Here is a 24715-nt window from a genome sequence, read left to right as displayed (position 1 = left end):
GTTGTCAAGTTTGTCAGCCAATTTCTGCACACTCCAATTGTAGATCATTTGCTTGCTGTTAAGCGTATTCTTCGCTATGTCAAGGGCACCCTCCATTTTGGCCTTACTTTTCACTCCTCTGCAACTCCTGGTGCTCTAGTTACTTACTCTGACATTGACTGGGCCAACTGTTCTGAAACTCGCCACTCTACTTCTGACTACTCCATTTATCTTGGTGACAATTTGGTTTCTTGGAGTGCTAAGAAGCAACCTACTGTATCCCATTCCAATTGTGAATCTGAGTATTGTCCTCTTGTGCACACTGCAGCCGAACTTCTTTGGCTTACGCACCTTCTTCATGATCTACAGATTTCAATTCTACAGCGGCCTCTTCTTTTATGCGACAATAAAAGTTCCATTTTTTTTAGCTCTAACCATTCTTACAAGTGGGCAAAGCATGTTGAATTAGACTACCATTTCCTTCGAGAACTTGTTGTCGCTGGCAAACTTCACACTCAGTATGTCCCCTCTCACCTTTAGGTTGTCGACAGCTTCACCAAAAGTATTTCTTGACCACTTTTTGAATTTGTCCAATCCAAGCTTCACATTTGTTCAAATCCGACGCTCAACTTGTTGGGGGAGGGGGTGTTGAGGATACTTTGCTTTAATCTAAGGTTTGACATATGTGACATAGTTGATCCTTAATTTTAAGAGAGTATTTCGTATATACTTCCCATTTCTTTGGATTCAATTTTAATTGTAATTGATATGTCATTATTTCATGCAATATGTAAATCAATATAAATGGAAAATACTCACCACTTCAAAGGTGTGGTGGTTTCATCAAAATTTCTCAAGCACTATTACCTTCTTGAATAGGTCTGGCTATAATTTTCTTCCTAGATTCATTTTTTTTTTCTTTACATTACCTGGCCTCATAATTAATCACCCTAGAAAAAATCTGAAAAAGCTTTATAAATAACTTCACTATCCTTTTTTTGGTGGAGCTAAAATAGATAAAATATGCATTGGTATAGAGGACACCATTGATTTGATTAGAGTTGCTTTCATCTTGCTGAAAACAATCAACTTTTCCATACACTTATATTTTTTTTAATCTTAGAAATAAGAGGTTCATTGCAATTATTAGATAATTTATCATAAGACAGGGCAGGAGCCCCTAGATAGATTGTTGAAAAATAATTTTCTACAAAATCATTAATTCAAGCTATCAGTTGCTTTCTGACTTGAGAGATAGATTTATGAACCAGATAAAGTTAGCAAGATAATTGAAATGATTTGCACGCATCTTCGAGCTTAAAGCGGGGAAAAAATTCTGAGTCCTGAGTTAATTCAATTGAGTTGGTTTGGTACGTATCGTACGTATTTATGAGAGGAAATGTCATAATAATATTATAGGCCAATGGAGGAATTGGTCAGTGTTAGTGGTTGGCCTCTGTATTGATCCGGCCTATCCTGCACACTGGCCACCATCGTAGCCAAGGTATTGAACGGACAATTTGTCCGGTATTAGCAAGCAGTTAGACCGGTGAAAGCTAGCTTAAAAATGATCATATTATATGTATATATATGACCTAATTTTCTTGCTAATTAATTCCCTCTACGTTACTTAATTTGTTCTCCGGTCCCAACTGCTTATTCTCGGCCAGCTGCATCCTTATAATTCCTCCAACTTATTCCTCTCCATTTGATGATCTCCTCCGGCCCTCCTCTTTTGCATTTTCGTTATTTATCTTCTTTTCAAATTCTTAATGTTGTAACGTAAGGCTGAGAGACTTTTTTTTATAAGTTTTTAATTTGTGAAGTACTATTAAGATTTTTATTTTTTTATTTTTATTGAGGGGAGGTAGTTGATAGCATATATATATATATATAATATATCGATCGAAGAACCTTTTTTTTTTTAAGAGAAACTTACATCTATGATTGGTTACATACTAGGATGTCTCCATATTAAATATGACATCATAAACCGAAATAATGCATTTGAAACTTCACTAGTATACTATTTCCTTTTGTGACTGGTCTAGTCTTCACTATTGTTGATACTCTCTATAGACAAACGTCCAAGAGACAACAATTTATGCCTAAACAGAGACTTAACCTCACCCTTCATAGAAAGAGAGGATTCAACCTCTACAGACAAACGTCCGATAGATAAACTCTTTTTATTTTATTTTAATTAACAATAAGGAAATTAAAAAGGAAAGCAATAAGATAGATGCAAAAAAAGACGGATTATAGATTAGACCAACTTCGGTAAACTTCAAAATCTGTGACGGCCCGTGAGGTAACATTTTTGTCTCTTTTCAGCCACAAAGGTCAGATCTGAAAGGTCTGGTAGTGGTGAGTCCGGTGATTTGGCCTGTGTGTATAGAAGAGTTGCCGGAAGGGGTGGCGCGTGAGGAGCACGCGCAGATGTGGGCAGCGTGTGAGAACCACGCCTGGTGATTTTTGCGAAACCACCACTTTCCTCCGAATAATTTTTGACATGAGAATTTGCTTGTGTTGCCCGTATCTCTCAGGAGTTACCGGAAAGTTGTAGATCTGTCTTTTTTGAACTTGAAGAAAGTAAAATAAAACTAAGTAAAATAAATTTTGATAGACAAGGTGGGTGAATAAAGGAATGAGGGAATGAAAGGGACAGATCTGGAGCTCTTAATTTTTTACTAGAGAGATCGAAAAAGCTTAATTAAAACGTCCCTCGATCGCCGACTTGAAACTCCATTAATAATATTAATTCATTATTTATATAATAAATTAATAAGTATGCATATATATTATATTGTCGATGGGTTAATGATCAGTACATCATTGGTAAAGGCATGAGTTGAAAAAAACAATAGAGGGAGCAAAAGACCACTACCAAGACCAAAAAAAAAAAGAAAAAGAAAGTAGAAGCATGAGGGAATGGTCAGATACTCCAGTTGGCAGAAATTTGCTTCTGACCCAGTGAATCTGCTCTTCCACATACGTACATGCATGCCTGACTCTGTCATGCTCCCGAATCCCCACACATGCACGGTCATATATATATATATATATATATATATATATATATATATATATAGATATATAACGATAATTGACAACGATCATGAAATGCTTGCTGCGGCCACAATAACCTGATGATCATTTGACAAACAAGTTGGAATTAGTATTAATTGTATATATATAGATATATATATATATACTAGGTCAGAACAACGTGCAAAGCACGTTTGCCTAGTTCAGTGAAACATCGATATTTATAAAACATTAATTTATAATATAATATAATCTAACACATATTTACAACATTGATAGTTTTAGCAAAGTTGTCTCCGATAAGTTTAATACAAAACCAACAAAAATATCAGTTCAAAATATGAGTCTTTTGATATTTTTACTATGATGTATCATTTTGTGTCATCTTGTACCATCCATTCTTTCTGCGAAACTTTTGCTACAAGATTTTCTATATATGGCAGATGCTCCTGCAAAAAAAATTTTTAATAGGCTTCCATGATTAATAAAAATTTAAAAAACAGATATACTGAAAATTAATATAAAGCTCAATGTGCTCATAGATAATGTAGTAAATATGTCAAAAATTCTAAGATGAACTTTTTTACTCACAACGATAAATGCAATGGAAAACAAGAAAACATACATCACCAGTGTGATTCATAAGTTCAACTGTCGAACAACCGAATGTTTGCTCTACAACTTCACCAAACATAACAGTAGATAGTATTCCTGTACCATCGTCGAGTTCAACATATACTCAGCAACTATAAATTTGATGGAAATGTCATTTTAAGTTCGAATCAACAAAAGCTATACATTAAATTTATCACATAAATTATCAAACAAAACAAAAAATTTAAAAGATACATACCGTGGTTGGGAAATGCTTTGGTGTTTGTAATGGTAACAAAAGAAGGTATCATTGTAATCATATCCAGTTCCTTTCTTGTAGCCAATACATGACATGTAAAAAAATATCTGGCGCAAGTCAACCACATTTATCTTTGCCTTTATCCAAAATCTTGCTTTCTACATTATATTAGAAACAATTTTTTAGGTGAATTGATGGTATAAATATTTGAATTTGTTACAAAAAATAGAATTTTACTTGCATGGGTTGTAAACTTTTGATGAACTCAGCAACATCACAATTCTTGATTATTTCTCGAATACCAACAGAAGACAGAGATGTTGACGGGTATGTCAAGCATTTTGCAATAATATTCTCAAGTAATAAGTTATTAGTCACTGCCCTTAAAATTGATAAAAACAAGTCGCATGAAACAAATAATGACTTATTTGTAATAATTACCACTCTTGCAATGAAGTTGACTCTGGAAGAACATGATTGATCATAAATTTACTTTTCAGACGCGATGAAAGAGACAATTCTTTATTAGAAATAGAGATCATAATTAATGCAAGCATATACAATATAAAAAAAATATAATATTGTTAATTATTAAAAATATCATTATAAGAACTTCCTATATTTTATATAAAATTAATTAACAAGCTACCAATTTTTACATACAGTACGATTAATTAATAATTACGGCCACCATACTTGCATTATTAATTGCTTTGATCGCGGTACATGATCATGATATATATAGAATATCCTAATAATATTACTATCACGTTAGAACTGCTAATTAACAATAATTAAACACTCGTCAATTAGTATAATTTTTTCCTTGATACATTAATGGTCCAGCTAGATTGCGAACCGGCCATGATCTCCATTTTGGAGATATGGATCTTGTACCATCAGGTCACATGCCGTTGGCGCCGATTAGTATAATCAATTAGGCCACGCCGCCACATGGTCCTTTTTTTTCTAAGGATAAAAAAAAAAAAAAATAGGTCATGAATAAAGCAATAATTTGCATCTTTAAACTTCAAAACACTAATTTGATAGTTTTAAGTTCGGAGCGAGGCTACGTACGCTCGATCGCCCGCCGGCTAAGTTCAAGTACTCCATGAGTGCTTGATGATTAATTTGTTATAGAAAGCAATTTTCTACCCATTTCTCGTAAAATAAGCCACTAGAATATTATTTTGACACTTTATTATGTAATATTTCTCAAAATGACTTTTTTAGGGATTAAAATCACCTTTTGCTTAAGTAGTACTGCATGCTGTCGCGCGATCTTCTCTTTCTTTATAATATATATAGGAGACAATTAATGTCATCATGTATGACACTATTTATTAACTTCATCTTCATTATGAATATCTATATCTATATATATATATATATATATATCTATTCTATTATAATAAATGATTATCTAATAGTGAATAGTAATTTTATTATTTTTCCGTTAAGTTATGTTTTACCAAAAGACCCTTAAAACTTTGACCATTTGACGTGTAGCTTTCTTGTAGAATTTAATAAAGAATTATGTTTTACCAAAAGGTCTTTAAGACCATTGATCATTTGATGTGTAGCTCTCTTGTAGAATTTAATGAATGATCATGTTTTACTAAAAAATCCTTAATAACCCTGCGGTTTGATACTTTGCTGAAGTTTAAATTTGTTTTTAATCTTTATTTTTTGTTTTTCATTAACCTTGTATTTTCTTTTCTCAGACAAATAGGCTATTGACTTTTTCACTTTTTTATTTTATTTAAATCATTATGTCAAGTGCACCCCAGGCTAACGCACCCTAGGCCGTTCCATAGTATATATATATATATATATATATATATATATATATATACTAGCAGTGGGTAACGTCCAAGGGACGTTTGCCCAATTCAGTTAATTAAGAATAATATTTTATAAATTAAATTTGATAATTTATTTATGATATAATATTTATATATTAATTATCTATTTTAAATTAATTTAATTTAGTATTTAAATTTTTACTATTAGATCAAATTTGGAGATTTATGATGAAATGTTGGATTTAAATCCAAAAAACTTTAATATTTTATAAATTAAAATTGATAATTTATTTATGATATGATATTTATATGTTAGTTATCTATTTTTAATTAACTTAAATCAATATTTAAATTTTCTCTATTGGATCAAATTTGGATACTTATGATGAAGGGTTGGATTTAAATCCCAAAAACTTTAATATTTTATAAATTAAATTTGATAATTTATTTATGATATGATATTTATATGTTAATTATCTAATTTTAATTAATTTAAATCAGTATTTAAATTTTTACTATTGAATCAAATTTGGAGACTTATGATGAAGGGTTGGATTTAAATCTAAAAAACTTTAATATTTTATAAATTAAATTTGATAATTTATTTATGATATGATATTTATATGTTAATTATCTATTTTAAATTAATTTAAATCAATATTTAAATTTTTATCATTGGATCAAATTTAGATACTATAATGAAGGGTTTGATTTAAATTTCAAAAACTTTCTTTTTCCCTTCACTCTCTCTCTCTCTCTCTCTCTCTCTCTCTCTCTCTCTCTCTCTCTCTCTCTCTCTCTCCCTCCCTCCCTTTCCTCTTCCGCTCAGCCGCATTTCCCTCTCTCTCACGCGATCTCCTCCCTCAAGCAGCTAGGGGTGGGCAGCGGGGCCCCGCCCCCACTGCCCCGCCCGGCTTCCGCCCCGCCCCGCATAGAGAGGGTATAGCGGGGGTGGGTGGCGGGATGACCCCAGCGGGGCCCCACCCCTGCCCCCGCCCCACATTAAAAAAAAAATTTATTTATATATATTAAATAAATATATTGTATATAGATATACACAATTTATAAAAGACTTAAAATTATATTCAAGTCATTGGATTGTTTTGGCCTCCTAGGCCAATCTTTATATAGGAGGCCAAGGCAATACAATAGTCATCCTTGAGCAATGTGGGACTTACTACGCCAAATCAATCCAAAATCTAACTCTAATGAGTTTAAATTTTTTTATATTTATATATTTTAATTTATTATTTAAAATATATTATAATTTTGGTCTAAAAAAATATTTTTAGACCAAAAAATTTTTTTTTTAACATAATGGCGAGGGGCTGGGCGGATGGGGGTTTTTCCCCCGCCCCCCGGCACCGGGGCGGGGGACCCCGCCCCCGCCTCCCGGGGGCGGGGGGAAAATCCCAAACCCCGCATGGTGCGGGGCAGGGTGCGGGGAAGGGCACCCCCCGCCCCGCACCATGCGGGTAGCAGGCCTACAAGCAGCCGTGCGCCACCGTGCGGTGTCACCGACCACGTCACCGGCTTCCCCTCACGTCGGCGACCAAACCCCACCGTCAAAGTCCCTTGGAAGCTCCTCCGTTAGCCGCACACGAGCAACTCGAAATGGGTCTCAATGCATGGGTTCTCCACCCTTGCGCCGCCGCGACTCAGCCTTTGTTCCACCAAGCACCACCATCGAGTTCCCCTGACGCTGTGGACCATTTTCATGGAATTCACCACCCGTAGCTCCTCCCTAGCCCCACCAAGCAACGCCTCTAGACGCATGGGTTTCTCCTCGTAGCGTTGCCGTTAGCCAAGCCCACGCTACCGCACCACCACGACGGCCTAGATCCGCCGCCTACAACCCACGACGCCACCACCAGCCTTCCATGGTACCTCCCCTGCTCCTTGATGCCCAGCCCTCTACCTCTCCCATTTTGTGATTTTATAAATTTGTAGTTTTGTACATTTTGTGATTTTGTAGAATTATGATGATTTACAGTGAGTTTGTGATCATCCTACTGTGATTGAGATGATTTCGGTGAGTTTGGCGTCGTGGGATCTGTTTTGAGATGATTTCGGTGAGTTTGGCGTTGTGTGATCTGTTGCAATTTCGGTGATTTTGAGATGATTTTCGTGAGTTTGGCGTTGTGTGATTTGCTGTGATTTCGATGATTTTGAGATGATTTTGGTGAGTTTGGCGTTGTGATCTATTGTGATTTCGGTGATTTTGAGATGATTTCGGTGAGTTTGGCGCTGTGATTTCGATGATTTTGTGATTACTGTTCACGTATATTGTTCATTATTGTTCACGTTTATAGGTGCTTTTAAGTATAAGGAGATATATATATATATATGCCTGAATTGATGCAAAGATCATGCATCCGGCCCCTTCCTTTACTCGAAGATCCCTGATCACCTTCCTTTTGTACTGCGCACTTTCTTTTTTTTTTTCCTCAAGAAAATCATAGATTAAATTAAGTGGTTACAAAGATACAAGATTCCATGGGTGAGAGTTCCCAACAATCGTCCCAAAACAAGCAAAAGCAACACCAACAAATAAAAATAAAAAAACGGATTCTCGAATCAAAAGATTGACTCTAACCCATGTCCCGCAAAGGGGATGCTGCGTAAAAGAGGTTACATTGTCTGATAAACAGACTAAAAAACTACGACTAAAAGTCACAATTGAAAAGAGTGTGCTGCATTTTGTTGATCAGGTCCGGTTAAGGGAGACTATCACCGATATTTTATCTTGATCAGTAGCTAGGGAAAATAGAAATATAGGGGAATAACAACCTGTAGATAAACCAATACATCGGCGTAGGACCGCTATCAATTGTGGTGGTGCATGCAGATCACGCGCCACACTAGGAAAAAGAAGAACACTCGGATCTAAGAGAGTCGAAGCTGCTAACCTCAGTGGTGCCGCCCGTGGCTGCAGAGGACTCCTCTTGGCATGGCATCGCGTGGATCTCACATGCACTGTAAGCTACGCATAAGATACACGCGCCACTCGTTTAGACGATATTCTCCTACTTTCCGACAGATCGACGACTGAGGAGTTTGATGGTGGGGCGCGTGGCTGCCGTGGAAGGCCGGAAAGCAACAGATCGGAGTATTTAGGTGCTATCGTCGAAAAGCTTGAAAAAAATTAGAAAAAAAATCTATAGAGAGTGTCAACGATGACTGATTGAGCAGAGAGAGGGAGGGAGGGAGGAACCAAAACTCCAACTCCCTAGGCGATGAGACTGTGATCGCTGACTGTTTGGACAGAGAGAAACTGGCTGGAGAGAGAAAACGAGAGAGGGGGCTCTCAAAGGATAGGGATTTTGTAGTGTGTACTTACTTTGGTACTTGGCTATCATCTATCCAGCTAGCTAGCGACTAATTATTGCCACTTAAGTCCTTTTCAGTAGTGAAAAAACCTATTGGTATTTCCTTAATTTCTATTACTCTTATATATAGAGTCATGAAAATTTCGCGATGTTTCTCATTTATGAATATACCTAGGTATATTAATTGTTAACTTTTTAATTAATTAGAAAAATATTTTAATCATAAAAATATTTCACAAAAATAGATTTATATACTGATATGATCATGAGATAATGTGGCACATTAAATTATAAAATAGATCTAACATATCATATGATGTCATGTCAATTTATGAATTTATTTTTATAAAATTTCTTTCTAATTGTAATATTTTTTATTAATTAATTAATGCCGGTCGCAACTGTAATAATTTCTTATGTATGTATCATATATACATATATTATTGGCAGCAGGTGTCGGCCGATTAACTTATTTTTGTAAATCATGACATCTATTATATACGTACGTACACGGGCTAGCTATAATATCAAAATCCAACCACTCATGAAACATAGCACTTTTGTGGGGTTGGATTAAAATGACTCATTGTTTCCATTCATTTTGTTTATTTATTGTATGTGTGTGTATATATTATATATCGTGTGTGTGTATATATTATATATCATGTGTGTGTGCATATATATATATATGCCAAAAAAAAAAGTGGAAAGGACGATTAATGGGCCATGATTAATTGCTCCAATTAAAATATGTTGCCGCACCTTGCACATTGCGAAGCTGATCAGTAATTAGATTTGGAGGGAATAAAATATTTCAGGTCCAGATAAAAAGTTTAGCTCATCAAAGGGCCTCCACTAGAAGACAATAGAAAGAGAGAGGAAAAAGAAAGAATGAGGGGTTAAGAGCTGAGGAAGGAAAGGGTGTCAGGAAGAAAAGTAGAGATGTGACGTAAATAAGAGAAGATGTGACATAAAAAAAATGATTAGCAGAGGATAAATGAGACTTCCATATGACTTTTGGAGGGGACGAGAACTTCTTGAGCTTCTTCAACCTCACAACAGGGACTCCAGCGGTGAGATCTCCACCAAAAGACTGAGCTCAGATCTCCATTGTAGAGCGAGGATGAGAGACAATAAGAGACTGTAAAACAATCATATTAGAGTGTATTCTCCCCTTCCCATAACCCCATATGAACGTAAATATTATGCTGAACCACGTAAATCTACGTGTCCCTGCCTTTTTATTTTCTACTCATCACCATGGATACACGCACGGACACCACACAGCCTCACCAGACCATCGCCGAGGCTCCATACAATACCGATTGAGGCCCGAATAGTCTTAGCGGGCCGGGAATGACTATTTCTCCCCTTCCTTTTTGTTGTACTATTTTCAGGCGTTAATAAGATTATTATTCACAAATTCACAATTAATGCTCGATCGGGCCTGATCTATTTCCAGGATGGAGAAAATAGAGGAGATATACAGTTTTTTTTAAGGAGATATATATTACTTGACAGAAGATTATTTGATTTTAAATCCATCAATGTATACTAATTACGTACTTGAATGGCTCAGGAAGTCATGAGATCATGATCATGTTAGGAGCCCAAAATTTCAAAAAAAAAAAAAAAAAAAACTAAAGACATGATAGTACTATATATATATATATATATATACATATAGTTGAGCTAGCTAAGAATTAAATGGTGTACGTACGTCGTAGTATAGAGCTAAAAAAGTGAGACTACTTTCTTCTTCAATGGTCGGGTCGTGTGGGCCAACTCCATTGTAAATGCATCAATTAGTTTTGAGGCCTAGCATTTGGGCTCAGTTGGATCCATGGGGCACGAGGCTACTACTCATTCAGCCTGTGAAGATGCACTGCACGAGTATCGTTTGTAGGCTCATATCTCTAGCCCAACAACAAGAGTGGATGGGCTTTGAACGTGCGTACGTACTAGTTGGATGCATGTACAAGATATGAAGACATAATAATGTTATATACAATCATAAATTATGCATACGTCGCATACTCTTTTTAAAAAAGGAGCTTCATTTCTCATGAATAGAATGGAGTTTCATGGAGTCCTAATTGTCACACCCCATGTTTATGTACAGTGGTTCAACATCTAGAAATAAAGTAATTAAGGGAGATGATTTCTTGCAATGCCCTAATTATAAATTATCTTCAAATCAATTGTCTTACAGGAAGGAAGGGTTAATTTATGATCAAACTTGCAGCTAGCCAGGGTGGACCTTTGCTAGGCTGTATTAATCGACAAATAATTTATGGGCCCGATCAAGACAGATCATCTAGAGAGAGAGAGAGAGAGAGAGAGAGGGATATATATATATATATATTTAATGAACAGTAGAGATGCATTAATATTGGGATATTTTGGATGTTGTTTGCTTTTGATCGAGAGATCATCAGGTGATGGATTGGAAATATATGCATGGGTGAGCATACATGTATGGTCATGATTAAAGGTAATTAAAAAAAAATACAGTACTGTCATCATGTATAAGTTGTACAGGTAAAAAGGTGATCAAATGGAAGGTTAGAGAATTCAAGGGAGTGAAGTCGAATAAGACATAAAACATATATTATGACTGGCGAATAAGGCTCGTAGAGTCGCTTTGGCCGAGTGGTTAAGGCGTGTGCCTGCTAAGTACATGGGGTTTCCCCGCGAGAGTTCGAATCTCTCAGGCGACGTCCATATTTTTTTCTCAATTCCAACTACCCCCAAGCTTCTTTTTTGTTGCTGATATATTATTCCTAGCTTGTACCAAAAAAATCAGAAATTGATACATGTATATAATATATACATGTATTATTATATATCAGATCTTTGACGTACGGCCAGGAAGTAAACATGATCATTATTAACATTACTCAACATTAATAGTAGTTACAAGCACCAAATGGACGGGGTTAAGGGAATTAATGAAAGGTAAACCCATGTAGGTTGGTTAATTCTATTAATATTGTACCCTCAAAATATATGTTAAAATCATCATCAGATCACATCCATGCATGATCAGATTACTATAAGAAATCAGGCTTTATCTTCCCCCCTTCACGAGCAGGTTGCATTACAAAAGTAGTCGTTTTTAGATGTACAATAATTTTTTTCCTCCGTGAAACCGATGTGCATGTTCCTTTGTTTGAGGTTTAATGTTGTGTATCTGTCTCTTGTGTTTGAGTTGCTCAATCAGTTGTGGGTATTAGATAATTTTAATTCACCAAATATTGATTACAAAAGTAGTCGTTTTTATATGTACAATAATTTTTTTCCTCTGTGAAACCGATGTGCATATTCCTCTGTTTGAGGTTTAATGTTATGTATTTGCCTCTTGTATTTGAGCTGCTCAATCAGTTGTGGGTATTAGATAATTTTAATTCACCAAATATTGTTTTTTCTTTTTGTTGAATCGGAAGCATTTTCTTGTAGAATTTATGACCCTATTTTTTTACCTTATTTACTGTAAGTGAGTGAATTCTTATAATGCTTGAAGAAAGTGCTGCCATTTTTCCTAGAGTATATGAATTTGTGAAGTTGTTGCACAAAGTTGGGGATTTCCACACGCTACGGGACATTTCACATAACTGACCCTTATATATTTCAATGAGTTACCCACCTTGATTGTTTTTTGGGTTCTGTTATGCTACTAAAAAACATAATGATAAACAACATGAGGAGTTTGATCTTGCTAAAAACTAGAAAGTTTAGTATCATGAGCTATAGGTCAAATGGCATCTATTTCTCCTGTACGCGTGTTCAGAGGGTGTCATTATTGTGTTAAAAATATACAGGTCTGCTTATATAACTTACTAATGACAAGAAGAAAAAAAAACAGCTAAGGCTAGATTCTAAAGGTCCAAAACTCAGCCTCATAAAGATAGAGGAATTGATGATCACACCTCAACTATTAGCAATGCTTCAGCCACTTATTTGTACCATCAGCACACATAAAAGAAGTATACGCTTGGACTTTTTGCCATGTAAAACCCCTTTTTATATTGACATTTAAACACGTATAATAAAAAATTAATAGGGCAAAATACAAGAATTGTGGGTCAAAAGAAATCTAGCCACTAAAACAGAACTTTCTCAAACCCCATACAACTGGCTATTTTCACCCTTGCAAGCAAAACATTTCTAATATGCAAGCTGCTTAGTCTGAAAGAGAAGTCCAAAGTTACCTTATTGCAGATATCGAGCTTGCATAATGCTCCTTATAATATTTGAAAACTTGAAGGTTGGGAATGCAAAATAACATTAAGGCATGATCCATAATGTAAGGGTTGTGCAAAGTAGAAGCAACATTTTACTTTAGAAGGAAAAAGTAAAATATTTCCTAAAGTAAACAGATTGAGAATTTGCGATGTTATTTTTCGTTGCGTTTAACTTTTCTCGGCGATTTAGTGGTAAACAGATCCCACCATTTTCGGCATATTTTTATGAAGTTGCGAAGAAATAAAATCGCCGGAAAAATTGATTTTTCTCAACGAGTTTTGCGTATCGCTGAAATTGATCAGAAGCTACGCTATAATTTCATCGAAACTGCTGCGATTTATAAATCGCCGAAAATAATCAAATGCAACGATTATTAGGAGTATTTGCAACGATTTTGAGCGTTAAAAAAAGTTTGATTTCTTGTAGTGGATGCATGTTGCTTCTCAAATGATAATGGTGCTATATATGGCCTCATGCAAAGCTATACGTACGTGGACATCATGTATTGTTCATTTTGTGTTCCTGATTTATGCGCATGTTTGAGACTAGATTAGTGTTGTGTTATATGTGAAGCCTGGTTTGTGAGCAAAAAGGGCGCAACCTGTGAGTTCGCTCGAGCAAAACTAACCTGTGGGTTCACTTGAGTCTGGTGCGACAGTAGGCTCGAGTGAGATACAAACCCTAGTTTTCGCCCGAGTTATGCTTGACACACCGCTCAAGCCAATGTTCATTGGTTGTTCGCTTGAGGCTTGCTCGACACGCCACTCGAGCGAAGAACGTATTTTTTTGCTAAATTAGGGTTTCCAGTGTCATTTCTATAAATATGTAATATTTTATCTCTTGTACACGTTTTTCAATAGTTTTTAGTGAGAACAAAAAGGCAAAGTGTGAGTGCATATTGTGAGAGAGTAAAAGCCCTAGAGTTAGAGAGTTGAGATTGTGTGATGGTAATATTCTCTGATTAATAAAATCTTTGCAGTTCTGTGGATGTAGGTTCGTTGTCGAACTACGTAAATTGTGTATCATGTGATTGCTTGATCGTTGCTTTTATTTGTTTGTCATCGTTGATGTATGTTTTTCACAACAATTAGAAAGAAAATTTTCTTTCTATTTTGTAACCAAAACACATATATATCATATATATCTATATAATATAGATGTAAGAAAACAATAGATCATTTTTTAATTACGCTTCATATAATTGACGTGAGTTTGCATAATTGATGTCACTGCAGACTTCTTTCTCGATGCCATGCATGCACTAATCTGCAATTTAGCAACTTCTACCACCAAATTATTGCTTTTGTACACAAAACTGCTAGTTACCGACTAATCTTTATGTCCTTCTCGGCTGGTATATATATGAAGCATGTCTATTCACATTTCTCTTCATCCGGATCGAGATGATTATTACACCATTCTGTTCCCGCCAATTGACTCGAAGTGCCTCACAATTAAATTGAAATTCATACAAGAAACTCCTCATCCTGATCTCTATATTGCAAACTTTATTGCAGGACTAGCTAGCTAGGATCATGCTTGGAAAACATTGATGGATTCATTTTTTCTCAAAAACTAACAGATCAAACACAACAGGTATTGATGGAAGAAAAAAATTTCCTAGGGTATGTTTTGGCCAGCAGTTTTATGGGAGAGGGAGAAGGGAGCTGGCAGGTAGCCAAGGTTGGGCTAGCTTTTATTCAATTAACTTATAAATCAAGGAAAGGAAAGGAGGATAAGTCTTGCATTAAACCCTCAAAATCCCATTCCCCCATCTTTAAGTTTTCTCCTTGTCCATGATTTCCAAACCCAAACAAAATATTGTTATCTACTTTAAAGCTCTGATGATCAGTACTGTTAAAGCAATCATTATTGAAGTGGTTGCTCATGTTGCTTTTCATATGATCTACCGGAGCATTATCCTCTTCAATGCTTCTACTGATGATCTCTAGTGGAGGAAGTGAAAGGTCCCTTTCTAACCCCATATTATCAGGCTCTAAGACCCCATAATCTCCATAAAGTACATCCCCCTTACCAACTTGTGCAAACCCTGTTGGCATAATATTGTTGAATAACCCTCGGGGTGCACCAGTAATAGTCGACAGGTCATAGCGGTTATCATTTAGCATGGAAAAGGGATCAAACTGGCTGCCAGTGACCAAAGTGTGCATGGAGGACGATGATGATGATGATGAGGAAAATGAGTCCATACACTGCATATTGATGAAATTTTCATGCTCATGCAAGCCCATGACACCTCCGATGACATCTCTAGGCACTGAAGCATCGCTGTCGTTTGGCGAGGGTGCGGAATTGTTATTTTTCAACCTTTTCTTCAATGTGGAGTTCCAGAAGTTCTTAATTTCATTGTCCGTCCGTCCTGGAAGACGTGACGCAATTTGAGACCACCTGAGTACGTATTTGCTTAAAAAAATAAGAAGAAAAATAGTTGCATGCGATATATAGTAATCTACTATATATGTATATATTATATGCACATGGGCTGCAAGAGAGTGATCACTAGTACTATTTAAAAAATGCATGAATTTGGATGTGAATGTACGTAATTCGAATTAGGTTGACATGGTCTGAATACAAATAGAACTTGGTTTTTTAAGTACGTTCCTTATTTATAATTACTTTCTGGACTAAAGCATATTAATTAATATGCTCTAAAATTTTAAACCCTTTTACCTGCTAATTATCTGAAAAACATTTATACATCTTGATGACATCATTTGATGGAAAACTTCCTGAAAGATGCCCCTAACTAAACTAGATGCTCAAATTACCCTCAACGGTATACATGCTACTGGAGGCTGATCATATTAAAAAAAGAAGCAAAAATAAATAAATAAATAAAAGAAGAAAATCAACAATGTGATTGTATGTCCTAGCTAACATATATATATATATATATATATATATTTGTTTGTCAAATCTGTCAGGGAGAGAGCTAGAGATCTGGCCGGAATCCAGTGTTGGCTATAAAAATATTCTGGATCGGCTCTGCATGTATGATATATAAGATAATCTATATATATCAAGCAATATTCAAGTAACAGCTGGGGAAAACCAAATTGAAAGCACGTGGCCTTTTCTAGCTTCACATGAGTTTATTGGCTGGTTTCAAGATTTGAACCATATACAAGTGGCTTTTCTTTCTTCTTGTTTTACGCACGAAAATGTATGAACCTAAAATAATCTATAGTACCCCCAACTCACTGCTATATCAGATCAGCCAAAATCCAAGAAGCGGCTACTGCGCCTAGCCAGCTAGCCTGCTATTAGAATCTGACCAAGAAAAAGTATATCTAGATATATATGATTCACATCACGCAGTTGATATTATTTGTGAGCGGATAATTTTAATGCATTTTATAAATGATATTTAACATCATTGTCTGATATCAAGCCTTTATATACTATGTGAGTGCCAATTGAAATATTAGACGTACTAATAAAAAAAAAAAATTGAAATGTTAAACTTTCTGATCTATAGTTATTGCTAACTAGGCTAATTAATATTACTAGTTGGCTGAATTTAGTTTTTGGTTGTTCATAGAAAACGAAAACATAATGCTGGTTTAAGATAGATTATCAATGCCAGAAGGGGCCGGAAGAAGATCAGCCTATGACAACAACTTTCAATGTGTTTCGACGTTCTAAGCCGAATCTGGGGCAATGTTTTGTGCACTAGCTGATTTTGGGGAGATAGAGAGAGAGAGGACCTGTTGCCTAGAATTGAATGGAAATGGACGATAAGTTCTTCCTCTTGGGGTGAGAATGCACCGCGCTTGAGGTCAGGTCTCAAGTAATTGATCCAACGAAGACGACAACTCTTCCCACACCTTTGTAGGCCGGCATTTCGAGCAATGTCACTCCAACATCCTTGTCCATTCGTTAACATGTACCCCATAAGCTTCTCATCTTCCTCTGGTGACCAAAGGCCCTTCCTAAGCTTGCTCTTGTTATGGCTGTTCTTGAGTACCCTCTCTTTTATCATCTGATCTGGCTTCCTCATTGGTAGCTTGTTTTCGATGGTTTGATGGAAATCCAAGGAGAAAGACATACATATATATATATTTATATATGTGTGAATACTTTTGTACGAGCAAGAGAGGAGGCTTTATGGGGTGGTAATGGTGATGATGATGGTGATGGTTGCGGGGTTTGCTTAGAATATGAATATGAAATGAGAGAGAGAGAGAGATAGAGAGAGAGGATTATGTTTGCTGGTTGATTGGTGGAGTGGAAAACGGATTGGAGGGGGACCTCCTTGAGATAGAAAAGAAAACAGAGAGGGACTGTTGGTCTTCTTGTCTTTGACTCTATTCTTGTCTTTTTCGATACATTTTTCTTCACTCACAAGGTAATCATCATGATCTTCGTGTATGAGAAAGCCAAATTTTTGCTTCCACTTCACATAATAATCTCTCCCAGCTCTCTCTCTCTCTCTCTCTCTCACTCTCACTCTCTCTCCCCACACGTGAATTTGAAGAATAAACCTAGCTAGAGCATAAAAGCGGAGAGAGAGAGACAAAGGTACTTTAGGTACATATATTAATTATATCCTAGCTGAGGCGAAGGTTTAATTGCACTTCTTTTGCCAATAAAATGTTGCACATTTGACATGATGATATGCATGTCCATCCGTTTTTTGTGCTTTGCTTTGTTTTTGTAGTTCTTGCATGTCCCAGCTCATGCTTAATTATAATCGTGCTAACAACTAAACATGCTTCACAAGTTGTGCGTGTACCTACCATGCATCAATTTACTTCCACCTAAGGATTAGATGCACCTGGCTGGCTTTCTATTTTTCCAAGTTACTTACCTAGCTAGCTAGCTAGCTAAGACAATGGATCAGGACCATATGTGTGTGTATATATATATATTTATATGATCATCACGTACGGTTAAAGCTGTACGTTTCAGTTAATTACTTCATTATTTTTCTTTGTAATCATATGTACGGGATCTATATAAATATATATATATTCTTTATTAATTTAAATGTGCAATTAAGGGCTGTAATTATTAGTATAATTATCTAAATCCATGATTAATTAACTTAATAAGGTTTGATCTATATAGATATATAATTCATTCTATAACATGAGATTAATTTAGTAGGTTTGATGTTTTCGTAATGATCTAGATAATCCTAATTTCATCTCTGCTAATTACTTATAATTAGAAATTAACTCTATTTGCAGCGCCCGAGTGCATTGGTACTATTAATGCATCAATTAATGAGTAATTTGGAAGACTTAATTATTCCAAACATTTAATTTGCCCATTATATACCCCTCAACTAATTTCCCTATCCCCATGCGCTAGCTGTCATATATATATATATATGCTAATGATCTTCTCGAAGAATTCCCTTTCTTTACCTAATTCTCTCCCTGCATGTTGAAGAATTTGCCATGTGAAACCTCATACGTGTCATGCTAATCCTCCCTCATCAGCAATCCTCATCAGTCTTTGTCTGTCCAAGCTGCTCTAAAGCAGATTTTTTAAGGGATCAGTCAGCTAATTGGTCAAATATTCCTGTAAATTATGATCAGTTGTTCAAATTAAATCTTTGTTTAATTAATTCTATGCATGACCAGTACTACTAGCTAGTTACTATGACCGCAGTTTTCTAGGAAAAAAGTGTAGTGGAAAACTCTCAAGCTACGTTTCAAAGACATCGTTCTGTCTATGATCTACAGCTGTCCCCTGGAAATATATATATATATATATATATAACATCATGCTGAAGGGGCTGTTCCAAGCAACACCTACTTGGTTACAAAGACAAGAAAAACCAACTCACCAAGATTAATATTAATATTCAACTAATGTTACAGTACCGGCTATCATGAGAATATTGTTTCGTAGAGAATCTGTCTCAAAATGCATGGCCGGGAGGCCGGGATGCAGTATTTTAACGGTGCTTCAACAAATTATATATGAGGTTAAAAGCTGGTTTAATTACCTGCTAATTAAAGAAAATTAAATAAAGAATTAGAAGAATCGTGGAAGAAGTATTAAAGATTTATTATTAGGTAATTTGCAGACAAAAGCAACGTATGATGGAGTACAACCTTTTTGAGCTTTTTGGTTGTCGAATGAAAAGAAAATTAAGGAATGGGCAACCAAGACCATTCAAGCAAAAGATAATTAATAACTGAGCGCATTAAAAACAAAATATTAACTCTACCACATGTCTGGTACTGGAAATTGATCATCCAGAAACAGCAACAATAATTTATTATAAGCTCATGCATGGCGGCCTGATCATGAATTGATCTATATATATATGTATGATGATCAGTATAATCCAAGAGGCTGCACAGTACCGCACGCATGGTCGATGATGTGTGTATATGTATCATGGTGAGCGATGGATCGTGTGAGTAAGTTGCTGGTTGACGCTTGCATGCTTAAGCTAGAGCCAGGCATGCATAATGGTCGAAATTGGCGTACGTACGTATAAGTGTTTTCCACATGAATATTAAAAGCTGCGACAGGCTTTGACCAACGTCCTTTGAAGACCGAAATATGATCAACTTAAGAAAGCTTGCGCAGCTATTTCACTTGTCATATTCCCTACAATCAATTTTCACAATTCTTAACAAAAATAATTAATTTTCTATTAATTCCGATTAACCGTATTTGACAAACATCAATAAAAAGTCATTTTTATCAAAGAAAATATAAAAACTTGAAAAAAGAAAATAACTTTCATTCATGGTTGCATGCTAAAACAGTTGTGGGATGCTATATATATAGGTATCATTTCCTAATTTAAGATCATCCGATGTTATACGCATGCTAGGATATAGATGAAAGGGATAACTCACTTCGAGGGTGAGAGCCTCCAGAGAAAAGAAATGAATATTTGTTGTATTGATTTTCGATAATTGCATTCTTCACTCATGGGAAGCTATATGCTCTCAGATTTGTAACAAATTGTAACTGACTGGAAATAGAAAAGCTAACGCTATCATGACAAGCAGGAAATCAAATAACAGACCCTTTAAGAGGGCTTAAAACAGACCATGGGCCAAGCCCTTACACCCACAGACCATGTCGGCCCCAACCTTCTAATTTACTTTAATGATTCTTGCCCAAGGTTCATGAACCAAAGGCCCACGAGCCCAAAACACCAGCGGGAACCCTAAATTCCCCTTAGGCTCCTCCTCGACACTTATCTTCACTACCGTCGTTTCCTCTGTTGTCTTTATGCTGTCGTTGGTTCCCTGGTCACCACCTCCAGTCGTCCACTTGTTATGGTGTCCTCCCCTTAAAACACCTTGCCCACAAGGTGGGGAAACGCCGCCTTCAGCTTGTAGAAGTTCTCCCAGGTAGCATCTTCGTCTCTTTGCCCTTGCCATTTCACTAATAGTTCCACGACAGGTCGATTGTTTAGTGGTCGGATTCGTCGAGCTAAAACCTTTGTTGGCTTTGGCTGCAGGATCCCTTGTTGGTTCACTGGTGGTAACACAGTTGCGGTTGCGATTTGCTCTCCCAAGCGTTTCTTCAGTTGAGAAACATGAAATACCAGATGTATTTGGGACGTCTCTGGTAGCTTTAATTTGTATGCGACTTCCCCAACTCTGGCTTCCACCTGAAAAGAACCATAAAAACGAGGTGATAATTTCAAATCCCTGTGCTGGGACACAGAGACTTGTCAATAAGGCTGTAATCTTAAATAAACCCAATCTCCAACGGTAAAGTTCTGTTCTTTCCTCTTCAAATTAGCGTATTTCACCATTCTTTCTTGAGCTCTATTGAGATTGTGTCGGAGCAACTGCATGATGAGTGTTCTGTCTTTGAGTTCTGCTTCCACTTCTGCTGCTTTAATGGTCCCGGGAATGTAGGAAGTTAGTTTTGGATGTTTGTACCCGTACAAAACTTCCAAAGGAGTGAGCTTTGTAGAGGTATGTTGAGTGGTATTGTACCACCACTCAGCTAAAGGCACCCATTTCACCCAATCCTTCAGGCGGTCTGCCACAAAGCACCTTTGATAGGTTTCCAGACTTTTATTCACATCCTCTGTCTGCCCATCTGTCTGTGGGTGATAAGCTGTGCTGAACTCCAATTTGACCCCCTGAGCCTTGAACAATTCTTTCCAAAAAACACTGGTAAAGGTACTATCCCGATCCGACACAATTGATTGTGGTAGACCATGCAATTTGAATACATGTTTCACCAACAATTGGGCAACTGACTTGGCTGTGTATGGGTGTCCCAGAGGCACAAAATGACTGTATTTAGTTAAACGATTCACAACCACCCATAGTGTACTGAAACCACTAGCATTTGGTAATCCCTCAATGAAATTCATGGTTATATGAGTCCATGGTTGAGAGGGAATAAGAAGAGGTTGTAACAGACCATTAGGGAAGGAATGATCCATTTTCTATTGTTGACAAATCTGACAGTTCCTAATAAAATCCTTGACGTCAGATTTCATATTGTGCCAATAAAATTCTCTAGTCACTCTATGAATGGTCTTATCCATTCCAGAATGGCCCCCCCACGGACTGGCATGCAAGAACTCTAAAAGCTTTTTCTTTAATTCTGAGTTGCTAGCAATGTAAACCCTATCTTTATAGTACAACACACCTTATCCCTTTTCCCGAAGTGTCACACTCGATTACAAAGGTCTTGGCAAAATCAGGAAAGGCCAACGCTAGTGGGTTACTTACTGCCTGTTTAAGCTTTGAAAAAGCTTCATCTGCTGTCTCCCCCAATTTGAAATTATCTTTCTTTAACAGTGTTGTAAGTGGAGAAGCTAGGACTCCATAATTCTTTATGAACCTTCAATAATACCCTGTCAACCCGAAAAAGCCCCTCAAAGACTTTATAGACTTGGGTTGAGGCCAATCCACTATGGCCTTTAATTTTTCAGGATTTGTCCTTACTCCCTTACCCGAAATTAAGTGACCCAAATATGCCACTTCAGAACATGCAAAACAGCATTTCGATTCTTTAGCAAATAATTGATGTGTCCTCAGTGTCTATAGGGTCACTTGTAGGTGTTGCAAATGCTCCTCCTCATCCTTACTATAGATTAGGATGTCATCGAAAAATACCAGCACAAACCTTCTTAGAAAGGGTCTAAAAACTTCATTCATCAAATTCTGGAAAGTAGATGGGGCATTAGTCAGCCCAAATGGCATGACTAAAAATTCATAATGACCCTCATGGGTCCTAAATGTTGTTTTGTGCACATCGTCAGGTTTAACCCTGATTTGATGATAACTAGACCTCAAATCCAGTTTAGAAAATACTTTAGACCACTTAATTCATCCAATAACTCTTCTACCATGGGTATAGGAAACTTATCTTTCACCGTAACTTGATTCAAGGCCTATAGTCTACGCACATCCGTCATGTGCCATCAGCCTTTCTTATCAATAAAACAGGGGAAGAATAAGGACTTTGATTAGGGCGTATTACCCCAGAATTTAAAAGCTCCTTAACAATTCTTTCAATTTCATCTTTTTGGAAAAAAGGGTACCTGTATGGTCTCACTGACACAGGCTGAGTCCCAGGCAGCAAATTGATGGAGTGAACTTGCTTTCTACATGGCGGCAACCCCATGGTTTCCTTGAAAACATCCGCAAATTGGTTCAGTATTTGTTGCACATTTTTGGGCCATCTTTGCCTCTTTTTATACTCTTCTGGCTCATTAATTAACTACAATATGACCCATTTCTTCTCTAATTGGCTGATCTCATTGCAGGAACTTTCTTCTAACAACTGAGTGGACATCATTCCCTGCAACACCACATCTTTTTCACGGTGATTAAACTCATGGTAAGTTTCCTAAAATTCCAAGAGATAGTGCCTAGAGTTTGTAGCCATTGTACCCCTAGCACTACATCACATCCTGCAAGTTCCAGCAAGAAAAAATCCATAGAAAATGCATGTTCTTGAATTTTTACTTGGACTCCGTTACTTTTCCCTTCACTTATCAATTGTTCACCATTAGCCACCCTCACCTTCACTGCCTCTTCCTTCAAGACCACCACACGGGCCCTTTTTGCTGTTGAGATATCTATGAAGTTGTGTGTGCTGCCTAAGTCAATCCGAATAATTCCCACTGGCCAGCTAACTTTCCCTTCACCCGCATAGTTTTTGGGTTGTTGGACCCAATTAGAGCGTGTAAAGATACTTCAGGTTTTTTGTTTACTTCAGTAAATTCTATCAGCTCCTTCCCTTCCTCCACCATATCTACTACATCACTCTCAGCTCTATTTTTTTTCTTCATCCTCCTCCATTTCTTCTGTAAGAAATAGTTTAGGATTTATGCACTTGTGCCCCGGGTTCCACTTAGAGTCTTAATAATAACATAATCCCCGTTCTCTCCTCTCCTTCATTTGGCCTGCATTGATCTTTTGTACAGACACTATGGCCTTACTAAAATTCTGCCCCATTTGGTTTCCACCCCCCTTATACTGTCCTAGTTCCGACACCCCAACAGAACGGTTTCTGAATGTTTTTCTACCAACTCTAATGAGTTCTTCCTGGATCTTTGCCAAACTAAAAGCTGACAAGAGATCTGGTGGTTTAAACATCTTAACTGCCAACCTAATTTCATCTTTTAATCCACTCAAAAAACAGCTTAGCTTGTGTGGATCCGACAACCTATGCAGCCTATTTGACAAATTCTCAAACTCCACCTTGTATTCATCCACAGTGCCTGTTTGTCTTAGCTTAGTCAATGCTTCCATAGGGTCATCATACGTACTATTGATCCTGACATTTCAATATCTTGAAACCAAATCATGGCCTTCCCTTCCATGTGGAATGAGGCCAACCTGAATTTCTGACTCGGTAAAATATTGTAAAATAAGAAAAATTGATTGGTTTTATACAGCCAACCTAGGGGGTCATCCCTATGAAAGGAAGGAAACTCTAACCTTATTGACCTCGGAATCAGTTCTCCATTGTTCTCCTGTCTGTTGTGCCCTTCTGAAAATGATCCTTCAGACTGATTATTAGCATTCTTTTTCTGCAGTTCCATGGTTAACACTGCAAGCTGCTGGACCACTACATCGGACTGTCGTTTCAACGCCATCACCTCTGTTTCCAGCGTCTTGAATTGAGATTCCGTGGATTTCTTCAATCCACTCAAGCCATCCTGCAACTGGTTCATTCTAGTACCTTCTGCCATAGATAATGAAGCAGCCAAGGATAACCTGGCTCTAGATACCAACTATTATACGCTTGTTAGGATAGATGAAAGGGATAACTCACTTCGAGGGTGAGAGCCTCCAAAGAAAAGAAATGAATATTTGTTTTATTGATTTTCGATAATTGCATTCTTTACTCACGGGAAGTTATATGCTCCCAGATTTGTAACAAATTGTAACTGACTGGAAATAGAAAAGCTAACGCTATCATGACAAGCAGGAAATCAAATAACAGAACCTTTAAGAGGGCTTAAAACAAAC

General features: G+C 36.7%; 1 protein-coding gene and 1 non-coding gene across 2 annotated transcripts; one reads left to right on the top strand and one right to left on the bottom strand.

Annotated features, from left to right (window-relative positions):
- Positions 1-11652: 11652 nt before the first annotated feature.
- Positions 11653-11734, top strand: TRNAS-GCU. Its single transcript has one exon. It is a non-coding gene; the product is annotated as a tRNA-Ser (tRNA).
- Positions 11735-14419: 2685 nt separating this feature from the next.
- LOC121240218 (transcription factor MYB83-like) lies at positions 14420-17310 on the bottom strand. Its single transcript, XM_041137615.1, has 2 exons — positions 16991-17310; positions 14420-15668 (listed from the first exon to the last, which is right to left on the bottom strand). Exons 1-2 carry the CDS (start codon positions 17281-17283, stop codon positions 14969-14971), a joined length of 993 nt encoding a protein of 330 aa, XP_040993549.1. The 5' UTR covers positions 17284-17310; the 3' UTR covers positions 14420-14968.
- Positions 17311-24715: the final 7405 nt, after the last annotated feature.

This window comes from Juglans microcarpa x Juglans regia, chromosome 7S (genome assembly GCF_004785595.1).
Source record: "Juglans microcarpa x Juglans regia isolate MS1-56 chromosome 7S, Jm3101_v1.0, whole genome shotgun sequence".
In the NCBI taxonomy this organism is placed as follows: Eukaryota; Viridiplantae; Streptophyta; class Magnoliopsida; order Fagales; family Juglandaceae; genus Juglans; species Juglans microcarpa x Juglans regia.
The sequence above is the reverse complement of the archived record's forward strand: the minus strand, read 5'-3'. Positions and strand labels throughout refer to the sequence as shown.